Genomic DNA, 17725 nt, shown 5'->3' with positions numbered 1-17725 from the left:
GTATACTCTTTTCAGCATCAAATCATCCTTAAAGTAATTAAACTATTGCATTTCTGTTTAACTTCTTTTGGGGTTGATAAATATAAAAATGTTAATGCAAGCTAATATTTATTTTTATGCTACTTGAGTATCTTATTCCTTAAATTACTCTGTACCCCAAGAATATATTAGTATAGTTTTGGATATAACGCAAAATTCTTTTTATGGTGGTCTCTATCAAATACAAAAAGAACTACCAAAGCTATAAATAACTATAAACTAAACATACTCTAGGAAAGGCTGCCCCCTTGTGCCAATCAATAATATTTAACATATTAAGAAATAACAACTTTCTGACACTAGAAGCACTCAGACTTCTACTAAAAAGGTCTTGATCTTTCCATGTTGATTTCAACAGCTCATATTTAAAGTGGTAATCTTTAAAGAAAAACAAATTGAACAGTACTTTAAGCTCATATGGACATGACTAATTTACGACATTCAGCAGCAAATATCAACATAATTCATATCATTTAACTATCATGGATATTAGCTGCTCAAGTGCTTAGAGGCTGAGCTCAGAGAGAGAAGTAATTTTCTGATCCTTAAGTTCTATAACAAAATACAAAGAAAATAATTAAAGAAACCAGTGTATTTCAGAAGAAAAATAGATAAAGCAGGGATAGAGTATGATGGCTTGTTTTTATATATATATATGTGTGTGTATATATATATATGTGTGTGTGTATGTGTGTGTATATATATATATATATCTCGTTCATCCAAGATTTTAAGTATTTTCTTCTGAGTTCTTGGAAGATAAGATATTTTCTTCGAATTTGATGTATGACCAATTACCCTTTGTAAAGCTTCTTGACATATATAAGTGGTATCAGGCCATTCAAACGTAAGTCAGTATCAATATTATTACTATTATTATTACTAGTAATCTATAGTAGTGGACAAAGTATTAGAGCAATAGACTTGCTAAAGAAAACAAACATTAAGGCAATAAAAGACATATTACGGGTAACAAATAAGTAATGAATGCATATTTTGTATATCTGATAGCATCATATCGTTCCTAATTATGGTCAGAACAGGTGCAATTCTATTTCTACCCAATAGGATCATTAGAAGAATTAAATGAATTAGCATTGATAAAGCACTTACTATAATAAACACCATAAAATGTTTGCTATACATGTAAATAAATAAGTAGGTACTGTATAGTATGCATTTTTTCAATAATACCTACTTTCGAAGGTGGTCATGTTCTTTCAAAAATAGTTCAGTTCTTCTGTTGTTTACTCCAGACCCACTTTTATATGACCTAGAACAAAAATAAAGAAAACTTAAGAACATTTTTGGTACATGTTATAAAAAAGGATTAAATGAATGACTCAAGTAATATCCAAAGTGGACAAATTGAGCCTCTCCATAGTTTTGAATAAACAATTAAAATGTATAATCCTTTTCATTTCCTTCTAAAAATAGCATCTATCATAAATGGATAAATATGAATGGCTCTCTAACTTAGGCCTAAGTTTATTATTTTTCACCAAAATAATCCAACATTCTTAAACAAAAATCTTACTTTTTCCTTTTTTTGATTTTATATACATTTATTAATAACTCTTCTAAAAGTGTTTATTTTGCATCATTTGCCAAAAATTCCAACTCACTAAAGTACATGAAAAGAGAATATACATTCATTCGTTTATTCATTAACTCAGCAAATATTTATTCAACATTTGTGAGGTACCAGACATTACAATAGTAAAACATGCTACCTAGCCACAAGTTGGTCATAGACAGTTTAGAGAGGTACATAAATTATGTAATTGTAATTCAGTGTAATAGGAACTATTATAATAGTTACATACAAAAGAAGAGAGTAGTCATTTCTATAGGGCAGGAGGTAGATTAGAGAGACTGTGAGAAATACAGAAACATTCTTAGAGAGAAAATCCTTAAAGGGTACCCTGTAGAACGAGTGATAATTTAGTTATAAAAAGTGGAAGATTATTCCAGGAAGGAAGCAGAGCGTGTGCAGCATCATGAGGTGTGAAAGAACAGAGTGTCTTCAGAAAACTTTGCATTGTCCATCTTGAAGAGTAAGGTTTGGGAGGATACTGTAAAAGATGAGGAAAGCAGAGGCCTTTAAAGCCATTACTTTTCCTTTCTTTGTCTATTATCTCCTATATCTTTATTTTCCCCAAGTGGGAATAATACTTTGTTGGGGTTTTTTTTGTTTTTTGTTTTTTTGATTTTTGGCCGCATTGGGTCTTCGTTGCTGCGCCCGGGCTTTCTCTAACTGCAGTGAGCAGGGGCTACTCTTTGTTGCGGTGCTCGGGCTCTAGATGCATGGGCTTCAGTAGTTATGGCACGCAGGCTCAGCAGTTGTGGCTCTCGGGCTTGGTTGCTCCGCTGCATGTGGGATCTTCCCAGACCAGGGCTCGAACCCGTGTCCCCTGAATCGGCAGGCAGATTCTTAACCACTGCGCCACCAGGTAAGTCTGCGAATAATACTTTGGATTGATTACTACACAGCACATGGGGTGGGGAAGGTATTGAAATGGAATGTTTCCCTTCACAACGATACACGCAGTCCATCAACTGAAGCCTAAGGAACACAAAAAGAAAGCTAAAGATCTGCCAGTTGTGGCATACTTAAGGATTTCTATCCTGGTCTTAAGTTCATTACAATTTACTAGAAAACGCTTTGTATCATTACTATCAACACTTACACGTTTCAGTTTTTACTTACAAAGTATCAAGAACAAAATAAAAAATTTAAGTAACTGCACATACACTGCAGGAAGACAAAAGAGGGTCATGCTGCTAAAAGTGAACCACTGGCTGAGAGTAGGGCTGATGTGCAAAGTGCAGTGGGGAAGAAAACACCAGGAAAAGCAGCATGATATAACCAAGAACACACTGGACTTGAAAGACTGATGACTAGCCAGTTAACCTTAGATAACTCTTAATACCTAGTTTTATAAAATGGGACTAATAATTTATATCTATACCAAAAGATTATATGAAGCCAAAAAAGAGAGAATATCTGAAATAGCAGTGTATAACTGTAGAAAAAATTCTTAAATGGCAGTTATTACTACTATATCTCATTTCACTAATCATGTTCTGCCATGTATTATATTAATTTGAGTATGTGCCTTACTCCCCTCTAGCATCTAGAGGGCCATGTTGATCTTTTCATTTCTGCCTTCTACTGTGACTGACATATTATCTTACTCATGGTTGGTAATCAGGAAATAGTTTAGTAAATGGATGAACATGTTTCTTTTATGATCATCTTTTAGAAAACAAGTTATTACATTGGAACGTAGTCTAGCAATTCCCACAAATTGCGTGGTAGTTAAAAGCCTACACATTAAAGGCTGTCTGCTACACTGATTCTCAACGCATTCTTTAAAATACCTATGTAAATAGACTATACAGAAATTAGACACAAGACTTATATGTGCCAGAGAACTAAAAATATTCCAAAATTCCTAATATGGCAAAAATGTTTCATTTTTTTCACTCCTATATGTTGTACAAAGTACCTATGACTAAATATAAGAAACACAGATAAAACAGAGACAAACAATAAAAATTAATTTTCCAAGATAATTTCTGGAGGTAGAAACACAACTGGTGACTGGATAATCCTGGTTTAGAGTTTTGGACAAAAATTTTGCATGGGATGAATATTAAATGATCTCTCCTGCAAAACTGTCTTACTGTTACAACAAAATAAAGGAACTCTAAGAAAATGTTTACCAGAGTACACATGATATATATCAGTTCATGATATGGTAGTACATATCATAGTTCATGAAACATAAGTATCATACTTATGAAACCTTGTACCATAAGCTTATCACAAGTGAGACAATGATAGGCATCAACAGATGGTCCAAAAGTGGAAAGTCTGCAGCTTTAATTAGATGCCCAATGGATTTAACCCTGTCAGTCATGTACAGCTGCGAAAAACATTTTGAAAATGTGTATAAAATGCTAGAATATATTATTAAAGGTGAGGTAAAGGAATGGAAGAAAAGAATACATTTTTTAAATTATGGGTTAAGAGCAGCATAAAAATGTTGGGAGTCTTTAAATAATTTGACTAAAGTTATGAGTCTGTATAAAATCTGGAAAAAAACAGATTTCAGATTCCAGGGAAGTAAAGGCTACTTTGATAGCTACCTAAGTATTGATATGTAATTGTTGGGGCAAGGGAGAGGGTAGGGGGATAGACGGTAATCAGGAAGGGAAACACGGACAGCTTCAGTTATTGGTAACATTATAATGCTTAAGGTGGGTAGTAGGAGATGAGAGAAAAACTCACGAAGACATCATCTAAACTGGACTTTGAATTAAGACAGGAAAGTCAAGGTTGGCAGGAGCCAATGATAAAACTAGGGGAAACCAGAGATAAGACCAGCAAAGTAGATTAGGACTATACTGGAGCAGCAATGTTTAAAGAACAGTGAAATGGGAATCAGAAACCTTGAAATCTAAACCATGGTTTCTGCTACTTAATTTGGTGTTAATCATGGATATACTCTAAATCTGATTCTGAATAAACATCCTACAAAAAAATATAAAAGGTAACTTACTCAATATCCTTTCGTACTGATCCCATGAGATTCTCCCTTTCCCGTATTGCCACAAAGTTTGCTTTGGTTTTATGGAATTCATGTGTATAATCCTGCAATCAATCAACATCTAGAATCAACACTAGCTAATTATAAATTTTCATCTTATTGAGCCAGTTATATATTGTTATATTACAAATTTCTGCCCAGAAAACTGCTATTTAAGAAATCAAATTGCCAAGAGGTAAAAATAACATTATAATCACTTTCCTGAAGAGTGACCAACTTCTTTCAAATGAAAACAATTTGGAGCTAGGGTAATAGTGCCACTAAATCACTATCCTTTGTATCCCCTAGTACCTTGTCTTATGGGGCACAATTGCAAAGAAAAAATAATTTTCAGATAACATGACTTCAAATAGCCTAGGATAAAACTTAAGAGGCTCCTTCTACCATCAGTGCACCCAATGGGGCTTATTTTCAAATTTCACCTTTTTGGAACTCCTGCAGAAATTTAATTCCTAAACTAATCAAAGGAAGAACAGAAGTAAGAGAGTTGTAAAGAATAAAATAATTTTAAAATATTTTCCTTTCTTTTTCTACCATATTTTTAAGTTCTTAAGGAGTATTCATTACTTTTAAAAATTCAGATCAGTATATAAAAAAGATAAAAAACATAATGCCACCTCCCAGAGAGCCCTTTAAAAACAAAAATAATACATGAACATGGGGTACCATGAACTGAAAGAGCACCAAAAAGAACAGAAGTAAAAACCATCTTGCTCCACAGTTCTTAATATTATGATTACTTTCTTTCAGTTTCTTTCAGGAAATATGTTTTTGTATATACAAGTTTATTATTTCTTTCATTTATGCTAAAGAAATCATACTATATTCTGCTGCAACCTTGTTTTTTGTAGTTCATAAAGTATCAAGTAATCCTTCCATATCAGCAAACTGAAATCTACATTCTTTTTAATATTTAATATTTAATTTTTAAATTGACTATAGTACTTTAATAAATTCTCTACTGATAAACATTTTAGCTGCTTTTTTTTTTGCTGTTAAAAAAATGCTTCAATAAACATTCTTGTGTATATATTTTATTGAACTAAATGTATTTAAAGGGTAAATGCCTAGCAGAATAACTGGGTCAAAGAATCTTACATGAAAATTTTGATAGTGTTAAAATGCCTTCTAGAAAGACTACACCAACTTACATGCCCAGCAAATGGATGAGTGCCCATTTTTCTACACCCTTGCCAACAATGGGTTACAAATGCTTCAATATTTGCTAACCTGACAGGTGAAAACTCGTATCTCATTTTTTTTTTCCATATCTCATTTTGATTTGTATGTTTTCATTTGGGAATGTGGCTGACCATCTTTTTATGATTTTGGCCACTCATTTTCTGTAAACAAGTTCATATCTTTTGCCCATTTTTCTACTGGGTTGCTTTTTTCTCATTTCTATTATCTCTGTATATTAAGCAAATTAGTCATTTATTATAGTTTCTGGTATCAGGTCTTGCTTAGGAAAGTCCTTTACTACCCCAAAATGTACAATTTCACCCACGCTTTATTCTGAAATTTTATTGTTTCTTTTTCTACATATAAATCTTTGATCCATTTGGAATTTACTCTGGATAGGAGGAATGAGATAGAAATTGAGGGTCTTTTCCCCTCAAATAATTAGCGAATTGTTACAGCTCTATTTTATAATCCCTCTTTTCTCCATTGATTCAAACTAGCACCTTTATCAGAAAGTAAATTTTCATGCATATTTGAGTCTATATATGAACTCTACTCTATTGGTCTACTTTTTATCCAGAATCAAACTGTTTTAATTATTCTAGCTTCTTAACAGGTTTTAACAGGTGGCAGAATTAGGCATCCTTTACTACTTATCTTCATTTTCACATGGGTTTTTTTCTTGGTTATTCTTATATGACTATAATTCCAAATAAACTTTGGTGTCATTTTGCTGTTTTTAAAAAAATGAAACAAACAAAAACCCCTGTTATTTCCACTGGGATAACATTCAATATATAGGCTGATTTAGAGAGAAATCTTCCCATCCAAAAGCAGAGTAAATCTTCTTTTATGTTCCTCAGTAGAGTTTTATACATATAAATCCTATACATTCTTATTAAATTATACATAAAATTTTTTATAGTTTCTTCCATTGTACTTTCTAACAGATTATTGTTTGTGTGTAGGAAAACTACTTGCTTTTATATATTAAGTTTATAAGTCATCAACTTACTGAATGTTTCCAATTTTTTTTTTAGTTTTCTTGGTTTGTATTAGCTATATAATCTTATCATTACCACAGAATACAGATTTTATCTCCCTTTTCAGTATTTATATCTTGTTCTTTTTACTGTGTAATTGAACAACCAAGAACTTCTAAACAATGTTAAACATCTGTGGGGACTGTGGGTATCCTTGTCTTGCTTTTTTTTTAAAAAATAAATTTATTTATCTACTTTTGGTTGTGTTGGGTCTTCGTTGCTGCGCATGGGCTTCCTCCAGTTGCCGCGAGCGGGGGCTACTCTTTGTTGCAGTGTGCAGGCTTCTCATTGAGGTGGCTTCTCTTGTTGCAGAGCATGGGCTCTAGGTGCACGGGCTTCAGTAGTTGTGGCATGCAGGCTCAGTAGTTGTGGCACATGGGCTTAGTTGCTCCACAGCATGCAGGATCTTCCTGGACCAGGGATTGAACCCATGTCCCCTGCATTGGCACAAGGATCCTTAACCACTGAGCCACCAGGGAAGTCCCTCCTTGTCTTGTTTTTTTTTTCAGTGGGAAAGCTTTTAGTGTTTTATTATTAAGCATTATGACAGATTTTAATCTGATGTACACATTTTTGCATTAGGTAAATAAAGTATCCTTCTAGTCCTATTTTTAACAAGTTTTAAAAATTAGAAATGGTTGAATTTTTTCAATATTAAAAAATTTGGGGACTTCCCTGGTGGCGCAGTGGTTAAGAATCCACCTGCCAATGCAGGGGACACAGGTTTAAGCCCTGGTCCAGGAAAATCCCACATGCCGCGGAGCAACTAAGCCCGTGTGCCACAGCTACTGAGGCTGCACTCTAGAGCCCGTGAGCCACAACTACTGAGCCTACGTGCCACAACTACTGAAGCCCGTGTGCCTAGAGCCCATGCTCCGCAACAAGAGAAGCCACTGCAATGAGAAGCCTGCACACTGCAACGAAGAGTAGCCCCTGTTCGCCGCAACTAGAGAAAGCCCACGCGCAGCAACGAAGACCCAACGCAGCCAAAAAAAAAAAAAAAAAAAATTTGCCTTCCTATTTGTACCACTATATTTTTAACACCTCCCATGTAAATCTTTAAAAGTTTTTTCATTTTATTGGTATACTTTTAATATTTTTCTCAAACAATACACTAAATATAGCAAATTACTTCTCTTCCATGTTATCTTCAAAGCCTGATGAAAGTATACTCTAAACCACCATATGACTGCTTATGCATGACCACTGGCTATTTCACTGTTTCAGCTAGCTAGCAAGATCTCCCACAGTAGAAGTATATTTACCTACTGATGAATATTATTCAATTTTACCAGGCAAAAGCAAGAGCTGCTAACCATTTTCAGAATTTTATGATATCAAGGAAAAAAAAAAGTAAAACAGGACAAACTTCTATAGCACGGCATTTATCCTCTTCGAAGATTTTTCCCTTTGTTCCCCTACATACACGTGAACACATTCTATTCATAGAGTAAAAAAACCCCTAAAACTTCCTGTAATAACATAAAAATCTCAAGCCCAATGTACTACCTGCAATATGTCTCTATGTCGCTGCAATGTATGCATCAATGCCGCATTCAAGGAGGGGACACCGGCACTGTTGGTATATTCTGCCATTTTATCATTTACTCCTGTAAGCTAAAACAGAAAAAAAAAAAAAAGAAAGAAAGAAAAAGAAAACCAATAAAAATATTTTAGAAAGCACTGTAAAGAGATAAAAGTAAATTATATGCCTATATTCCTTTCTGGCTAACAGCAAAAAACAAAAACAAAAACAAGAAGACAGCAGGCAAGGATTCAGTATTTCCCCAAAATAATCCATAAAGGCTAAAATAACATCCATAGGACCTGGGAATGGCTGTCATCAAAATTCAAGTGGCCTGGGGAGGCACACATCTTGAATGAAAGGGTGATTTCAATAAATATGTCTGCATTAATATAATCTAGTACCATATCTAACAGGTACACAGTTATTAGCAAAACAGCCATTTAACAGAAGGTACTTACCCTTGCCAAAAGCTGTTCAATCTCAATCGCCATAGTTTCAAACATTCTGTCTTGGCTTGATCCATTTAAAAGGGGTGTTGTGTCAGAGCTAAAGAGAAGTTCAAATAAAGAATATCTATTACTTAAACCTAATCCTTTAAAATATACTTAAAATAATAAGGTAATTATTCTTAAAGAAGCCAAGTGGAACCCCTGAGACATTCTTTTTGTTTCATAAGAAGTTATAATTTTTATAGAAGTTTTTCTATAAAGATCACATATCCTAAATATTAAATTCAGTATAAAATATAATTGAATGTAAGACTGTCCCAAGCTTTAATACATCCAATCTTAATAATGCAAAGAAATTCTAAATTCTTGTTTACTGTTTCCCAAATGAAAGTAACTTAAGCTATGGCAGTGTCCAATTAAATGCTGAATCTAAAGGAACAAATTATGTGAAATAAAACTGCAGACCTATGTAGTACAGCATCTAAGAGGAGCCATAAAATGTATTGCAGATTATGTTAGCTCTGTGAGGAATAACCTTTAAAATTTTTACCTCAATTATGGTTCCTGAGACCTTAATTTAAGTTCTCTCTTCCTTCTATGACTCTTTCCAAGAAGAAATAAAATTGAGATTTAAACAATCCACAGATTGGATAAATAGTTATCAAATAATCAGGAACTGGCTTTAAGTCTAATACAGATAGCCACGTCCAGCAGGGAAGTTTTAATACCAATCCTTTACATTTCCACTTATATTACGTAATTGTTTCTGTTTTGCTTTGCAAACATGTATTTAAGTGTCTTCTGAAATCTGAATAGTCAATCCTAACTTTTTACAAGTGAAACTATGTTTGACAAATTCAAATTCTAAAACCACATGTCTTGAAAGTTTCATTTGTCTCTTCTGAAAAACCATTAACCTTCATTAGGTCCCAAGTGGTATATACTATCATATGAGCAGCTGCAGCTCAATACTGATCTTAGTTATACCGAACACAGATAAATACCAGGAAATGACTATGCTCTCCAACCTTACTGAACACTTTTTCTTGCCCTGTGAGAGTTGCTTGGGTGCAGTAAATGAAAAGATTAAATAACCAGTTTAATGGTAAATTTACCTTGGCTCTTTCCCTTTTCCACATACACATCTACAGCAATAGTAACAAGCAGTGAAATAGCCAATAAGGAGGATTTTTATTTTAGGATGTTTAACTAGGTCCAAATTTTTATTTCTTAAAAATTTTTAATTTATTTGCCTTAAAATAACTCATTCTTGATTATGTGTCAGAGCCAACCCAAGGTTCTGTGCTTATCTCTTAGAACATGCCCATGTGAAATGCTCTATATACTACTAATACAGATCCTCCCCTACGAGAAATACGAAAAAGAACAATGGGCCAATAACATAAGCTCCATCAGGAGGAAAACTGCCTATGTCTTGCTCACAGATATATGCCTATCACTGAGAATAGTGCTTGGCACACGGTAGATGCTCTTTAGATACTTGTTGAATGAACGAGGAGGCAATCTCTACATTCACCATTCTCAGGGAGGTATGAGTCCAGGGAAAAGGTCAAAAACATACTCTCCACAATACTAAGATTCAGTTAAATTTAATTCATTTTATAAGTACATGGTGATTCATAGACCATAAAGTTCTCAAAATACAAAAAGTAAAAAAATTACTCCTGAAAGAAACTTCTGGTCATCACTGAGTTTATTCATTATGATGTGCTTTCAACCTGGGCAACAAACAAAACACTTTAGAATGCACATTGGATCTTGGTCCTCATGGCTCTAGGTTTCTCATTAAAAGGGACAGTGAGGCTGAAGTAATTCTACAAACTCATTTCCAATTTGTTGTAGAATTTCTGAGGGAATGTTTTTGAATAGTTTCCCCTTTAAAGGAGTCATAAAAGTACAGGCATACCTTAGAGATATTGTGGGTTTAGTTCCAGACCACCACAATAAAGCAAGTATCTCGATAAAGTGAGTCACACTAATTTTTTGGTTTCCCAGTGCATATAAAAGTTATGTTTACAATTTACTGTAATCTATTAGGTCTGCAATAGTATTGTTCTAAAAAACCAATGTACATATCTTAATTTAAAAATACTTCATAGCTAAAAAATGCTAGCCATCATCTGAGCCTTCAGTGAGTAATCTTTTTGCTGGTGGAGGGTCCTGCCCTGATGTTGATGGCTGCTGACTGACCAGGGTCCTAAAGGCTGGGGCAGCTGGGGCAATTTTAAAAAACAAGATAACACTGAAGTTGCTGAATTGATGGACTCTTCCTTTCGTGAACGATTTCTCTGCGGCAGGCAATGCTGTTTGATAGCATTTTACCCACAGTAGAACTTCTTTCAAAATTGGAGTCAATCCTCTCAAACCCTGCTGCTGCTTTATCAACTAAGTTAATGTAATATTCTAAATCCTTTGTTGTCATTTCAACAATCTTCATAGCATCTTCACCGGAAGTAGATTCCATCTCAAGAAACCATTCACTTTTAAGAAATTTATATATCTACAGGAAACAACTCCTCATCTGTGCAAGTTTTATCATGAGACTGCAGCAATTCAGTCACATCTTCAGGCTTCACTTCTAATTCTAGTTCTCTTGCTATTTCCACCACATTTGTAGTTATTTCCTCCACTTAAGTCTTGAACCTCTCAAAGTCACCCATGAGGTTTGGAATCAACTTCTTCCAAATTCCTGTTAATGTTGTTATTTTGACCTCGTCCCATGAATCATGAATGTTCTTAATGGCATCTAGAATGGTGAATCCTTTCCAGAAGGTTTTCAACTGATTTTGCCCAGATCCATCAGAAGAATCACTATCTACGGAAGCCATAGAAATGTATTTCTTAAATAATAAGACTTGAAAGTTGAAATTACTCCTTGATCCATGGGCTACAGAATGGGCATTGTGTTAGCAGGCATGAAAATAACATTAATCTCATTGTACATCTCCATCAGAGCTCTTGGGTGCAATGTCAATGTGCAGTCATACTTTGAAAGCAATCTTTTTTCCTGAGAGTAGGTCTCATCAATGGGCTGAAAATATTCAGTAAACCATGTTGTAAACGGATGTGCTGACATCCAGGCTTTGTTTTTCCATTTATAGAGCACAGGCAGAGTAGATTTAGCATAATTCTTAAGGGCCCTAGGATTTTTGGAATGGTAAATGAGCCCTGGCTTCAACTTAAAGTCACCAGCTGCATTAGCCCCTAACAAGAGAGTCAGCCTGTCCTTTGAAGCTTTGAGGCATCAACTTCTAACTATGAAAGTCCTACATGGCATCTTCTTCCAATATAAGGCTGTTCTGTCTACACTGAAAATGTGCTATTTGGTGTAGCCACCTTCATTAATTACCTTAGCTGGATCTCCTGGATTACTTGCTACAGCTTCTATATCAGCACTTGCTGCTTCACCTTGCTCTTTTATGTTATGGAGGTGGCCTCCTTCCGTGAATCTCTTGGATCAACCTCAACTAGTTTCAAACTTTTCTTCTGCACCTTCCTCACCTCTCTCAGCCTTCACAGAATTGAAGAGTTAGGGCCTTGCTCTGGATTAGGCCCTGGCTTAAGGGAATGTTGTGGCTGGTTTGACCTTCTATTCAGACCACTCAAACTTTCTCCATATCCGCAATAAGGCTTTTCACTCTCTTATCATTCGTGTGTTCACTGGAGTAGCACTTTTTAATTTCTTTCAAGAACTTTTCCTTTGCATTCAGAACTCGGTTGTTTAGCACAACAGGCCTAGCTTTCAACTTATCTCGACTTTCAATATGCCTTTCTTACCAAGCTTAATCATTTCCAGCTTTTGATTTAAAGTGAGAGACGTGCAACTCTTCCTTTCACTTGAACACTTAGAGGTCACTGTAGTTATTAATTGGTCTAATTTCAATATTGTTGTGTCTCAGGGAATAGGGAGGCCTGAGGAGAGGGAAAGAGATGGGGGAAGGACCTGTCCACGGAGGAATCAGAACACACACGTTTATCAATTAACTTTGCCATCTTATACGGGTGTAGTTTGTGGTGCCCCAAAACAATTACAAAGTAACATCAAAGATCACTGATCACAGATTACCATAAGAAATATATCCTAATAATGAAAAAGTCTGAAATGTTGCGAGAATTACCAAATGTGACACAGATACACGAAGTGAGCAAATGCTGTTGGAAAGATGGCACCAACAGACTTCTAAACACAGGGCTGAAACCTTCAATTTGTAAAAAAAATGCAGTATCTGTGAAGCACACAGAGCAAAGTGCAATAAAACAAGGTATGTCTGAATTAAGATCATGATACACAGAGAACACAGGAAAAGCATCACGTAATCGTATCTCTTAACAGTTTGGAGTTTTAAAATTGTATACTCACTGGCATAGTCAAATGGGAGACTTAAATTCAGGAAAAATGCTTTCTAGTGATAAAATAAGTTTACTCATAGAAAAGAACATTCTTCATTCTCTTTACCTGCTAAATAAAGGCAAGCCGAAAGCAATGCATTGCAATCAAAGCTATGTGACATGCCAATAGCTTACTTTTAGCTCCTAAAGTCAATATGTTGGCCCTGCTATCTTTAATTCTTTAATCATGTGACCTTGTAAAAAGAAGCAACACTGGCTATAGTACTGAAATAAGTCTTTTGTTGGAAGGTACATAAAAAGGTTTGGAGCATGGGCTCAGGATACAGAAAGATCTGGTTTCAAATCAAAGCTCAGTTTTTATTGTTTTTATTATTACTAGCTGAAAAAATATCCCACCCACCACCAATCCTCAAGAAAGTATGTAAAATAAGTAAAAATGTTCCCAGCAGCCTTTATATAAAGCTCTTAAAAACAGTACCTGAGGCATGATGAACACTCTTGTGTTTAAAATTATTAAAATAAGCAAAAATTAGAAACAACATTCATCTACAGAATAAACTGATACAAGCATACAATGTAATACTATATGCAGCAAATGAATATACTAGAGTTAAACGTATCCATAGCTTAATCTCAAAAATAATGTCACACAAAAAAGCAAGTTGCAAAATAACTATTATGAATTGTTCAGGAACACAAATATATACGTAGTAAAAATATATGGAGATTACCCGGAGGGAGAAAATGGGATGCCATCAGGGGCTTCAACTGAATTGGTAATGATTATTTCTTAAAGTGGGAGATAGGCACATGGGGATCCATTATATTATTCTTTATATCTTCCTAAGTGTCTTAAATATTTCCTAATATTTTTTGTAACAAAGTGGATGGCCTAAAGTGAGTTTCAAAGATAAGAATACATTTAAATATGTTCAAGATAGTAGTATACCAGTTTCTCAAAAAAGAACCAAAATTTAAAAGAGCTTCGACCATTAACAGTGAGGATACACACTGCATTAGATTAACTCTAAAACACCAGAATAGCAGTAGGTATACTTGCATTTGAGTAGTCTCTCAGATCCATTTAGCAATCAGAAAATATAAGAAATACAATGTGGGCAAAGCAACATTTCCTTATACTGGCTTATTTCTGATGCAAACTCACTCTTAAGCCTTAGCATTTTCCTCCTGATAACAACACAGTCCTTGCCTAAAGATCCCAAACAAATGTTCACCTCAAGAATTAAGAAGAATTTTTATAAATAACTAAAAAAAAAAAGGCAAAAACAAAAAATAAAATACCAAAAATTCACCAACAGACCAAGTTACAGTTATATATTTTACTTTATTTTTTTAATGCTTTAAAAATATGATATAGTTTAAGGCATAATAGAGAGAATCTGGTAGTACCTATACCTGTCGCGTCTTCCATCTCGGGCACTGCTGTGACTGTAACTTGTACATAGTTTACTGAAGGAAACTAGTTTCAGGTCAAGTTCATTTTCCAGCTGTCGAGCCTGTTTCCTGAGATCTTTAACAAAATTACAAAAGCAAATAATTAGACACAAAAAATCCATCAGTAGATATAAAAATCACAAAACTTTTCTGAAGAAAACAAACTATGCAAATGATCATATATCTAGAGTCTCCCTTAAAGAAAAGTATTAAAAGAAGCAAACCAAACACCCAGGAAAGCAAATTGTCACTTATTTAAACTTCAGATGAGGCAAAAAGGGGAGAAACAGTGGGAAATGCAAATTTTCAGCTTTATCCCAAAGACAGCTAGACAACAAATGCTGTTCTAACATCCCTGAAATTATTTCTATAGCAATAATTAAAATTTTTAATTTTAATTCAGGGGAAAACAGAAGAGAATACAAATCACAAAGGAACTGAGTATGGTTTATGACAAGCATTATATAAATTTACCAGCTAACTTTATAAGAAAGAAACCATCATTGTTTTGACAAGGGTTTTCCTATCTCTTTATGTTCCAAAGCTTTATTAAGTTTATGAAATTCTTAACAGTACAGTGAGTAAGTGCTTGACTGTAAAGAAAAAAATCACTGACATAGATTTAAAAAACTGTCTTTCAATAAGCTTACTGAAAGATATTTGCAGAGGATGAGTTTGACAGTAAACGATGTGCTACCGACAAGATCAAATATAAGTAAAACAGAAATAAGAGTGTAAGTTTTTAAAGAACAGAAGCAAACAAGCATGCAGAGAAATTGGTATAATGGTTTGGCATCTAAGGTGGTTGAGTGAGAGGAAACCCATATCTAGATGTGAATACTCTCATTCATGGTGAAGTAGAGGTCAAAATAAAAGGGCTGAAATACAGAAGGCATAGTATAAAGATCTCATCTTTCAGGAATAAGAATATGAAACATTATTTCAATATACTTATCAGCAACCAGAAGTAGGAAGCAGCATGCAGGTAATACAGGGGAGCACACTTTCCCAGAGACCAAACCTCAATTAGAATCTCAGCTCAGCCTAAAGTTCTGAAGTTCTGAGAACTGGCTCTGATTTATTCACAATCTACTTAACCTATGAATCTCTGCTTTTCGTTTTTTAAACCCCTACCTTCAGGGTTTTCCTATGCATTACTAATCATGTGTTTAAGGCACCTGGCACAGAGTAGGCTGTCAATAATAAGTTGCTATAATTATTATAGCATGACGCTTCAAAAAAGTATAGCCTAATGACTAATGTTCAAGATACCAATAGCCACTTCTACATAATTTTAAAATATTTTCTAGCAAGCACACACATTTCAAATAACCGTTTTAATACATGTTTTAAACTATAAGCATGCTTCTCTGTAATTAGTAACTGTCTTCTATAGTAGAAAACATCAAGTAAAAGCATTTTGAAAGTATGACAAGCAAGTATGGATGACCTTAGAATTAAGTATTTTATACCAAGTGGCTGATAGTGACAATACTGCTATTTGTGGTGGGTTCCAGAGGCTTTGGGGGGTAGCAAGAGGAAACAGGTTAAAAGGGAAAAGGGATTCGGAGAGTAGTTTCTATTTTTCAGTAAAGCAAAGAGACAACTGAAAGAAAAAGGTCAGCCTTCTCTGATCTCTGCTTATCATCATGGTCCAGGAATGAGTTTTACATGAGCCCATTTTATCAAACCATATTTTCAGGAATTAAATAAACTTGCTTGTCAAGTTACAACATGGTTTTTTGGTAGAAGAGGTAAAGCAAATGCAATAATTACAATTCACACTGGTTCTCTCAACTTTCTCGTTTTAACAAAACCGATTTCCAGAGCACAGGGTAAAGTTATTTCCTCTGCCTTCAAACGCGACTCCACACCCAATCCTCGAAGTCCCAGCCTGAAGGTGCCAAGGGGACCCAACAGGAGGGAGACATCCCGCTCACACAACTTCCCTCGATGGACCGGACTGACAAGTTTCTCCTTTCTCTTTTCCTACTCAATTCCCCAACAGTGACCTCAACTCTAAGGCGCTGACACCTCCAGTCTCCTGGACTCGGCATATTCTCGCTCAACACTCGTTTCCTCCCAGAGTTCACACCCAACCCCCTTCGTCCGAGTTCCGCTACCACCTCAACCCAGCTCTCCTCCGGCGACTCAAACCCTCTTCCTCTCGGTCCCGGCTCAGCCCTCTCTGCCCAACCCCTGCCCCAGGTCCCGCTGCCGCTCAGGTCAGTCCCCTCCCCAGACCGCACGGTCTCTACAGCCCCCAGGCCCGGCGGCTCGCACTAGACCAGCCCTGCCCGTCAACTCGGTCGCTCCGGAAGCCAGGCTCTTCCCCCTGCTGCCTCCGCCAAGACCCGTCCTCGCTCAGCCCTTCTGCCCCTCGGCGAGACGCACACGGAAGTCTCCCCTCACCTTCCCAGTAATTGCTGGTTCCTACCGCCATCTTTGTTGTCCAACGTCAGTCGGGATAGGAGAGTAGAGGCGATGCGAGCCAGAGAGTCATTTCCATGCCTTCTTCCGCTTGGCGCCAGGGCCGATGGGATGCGTGAGCTTCCACAGACACCGCCACCTGGCGGTCAATTCATCATTTTACACCTTTTGAGCAGCGAGACTGACAACTTCAGGTTTAGCACCTGACACTCCCTGAACATCTGCCTTTCTGGTGTTGGTATCCGCTCTCCGCGCCCTAAACCTACATCATCGCCCTCAGCTGGGCTTATCCCCTCTCCAACAGGGACCGCCCGGGCTGAGAAGAAAGTTAACCTTAGACGCAACTACCTGTTTCCTTCACCTTCTCTCAAATGTGTATCTTCAGCCAGCCTCTTTCTCTTCTCCAAGCCAGAGGCTCTTTTCTTGCCAAGACCAACCCCTTCATGCTACCTCCGCCTGTGCTCAATTATCCCACATCTTTGATATATGTGCTCTTCTCCACTGGCCGCCTTTTCCTCTGTCTACGGTAGAATCCCAGCCCTCTTTCCTCCCCAGCCGCCAAATCTAAAAAGTGTGTGCTAACTGCTTCCATGTGTCTCATCCTGACCCCTC

At 36.0% G+C, this 17725-nt stretch overlaps 1 protein-coding gene across 2 annotated transcripts in view; it reads right to left on the bottom strand.

Moving 5' to 3' along the window:
• Nucleotides 1-17212, bottom strand: part of GOSR1 (golgi SNAP receptor complex member 1) — a 48946-nt gene extending 31734 nt beyond the window's left edge. Inside the window, exons 1-6 of one of the 2 annotated variants that reach the window (XM_036836451.1) lie at nt 17096-17212; nt 14639-14759; nt 8867-8954; nt 8390-8497; nt 4608-4699; nt 1238-1312 (exon numbers count right to left, since the gene is read on the bottom strand). In XM_036836451.1, coding sequence (XP_036692346.1) covers nt 1238-1312; nt 4608-4699; nt 8390-8497; nt 8867-8954; nt 14639-14759; nt 17096-17126 — 515 coding nt within the window. In that variant the 5' untranslated portion in view covers nt 17127-17212. The remainder of the gene's footprint in view (nt 1-1237; nt 1313-4607; nt 4700-8389; nt 8498-8866; nt 8955-14638; nt 14760-17095) is intronic. The other variant, XM_036836452.1, reaches the window with a different exon arrangement.
• Nucleotides 17213-17725: the final 513 nt, after the last annotated feature.

Source organism: Balaenoptera musculus, chromosome 20 (genome assembly GCF_009873245.2).
Source record: "Balaenoptera musculus isolate JJ_BM4_2016_0621 chromosome 20, mBalMus1.pri.v3, whole genome shotgun sequence".
Taxonomy (NCBI): Eukaryota; Metazoa; Chordata; class Mammalia; order Artiodactyla; family Balaenopteridae; genus Balaenoptera; species Balaenoptera musculus.
The sequence above is the reverse complement of the archived record's forward strand: the minus strand, read 5'-3'. Positions and strand labels throughout refer to the sequence as shown.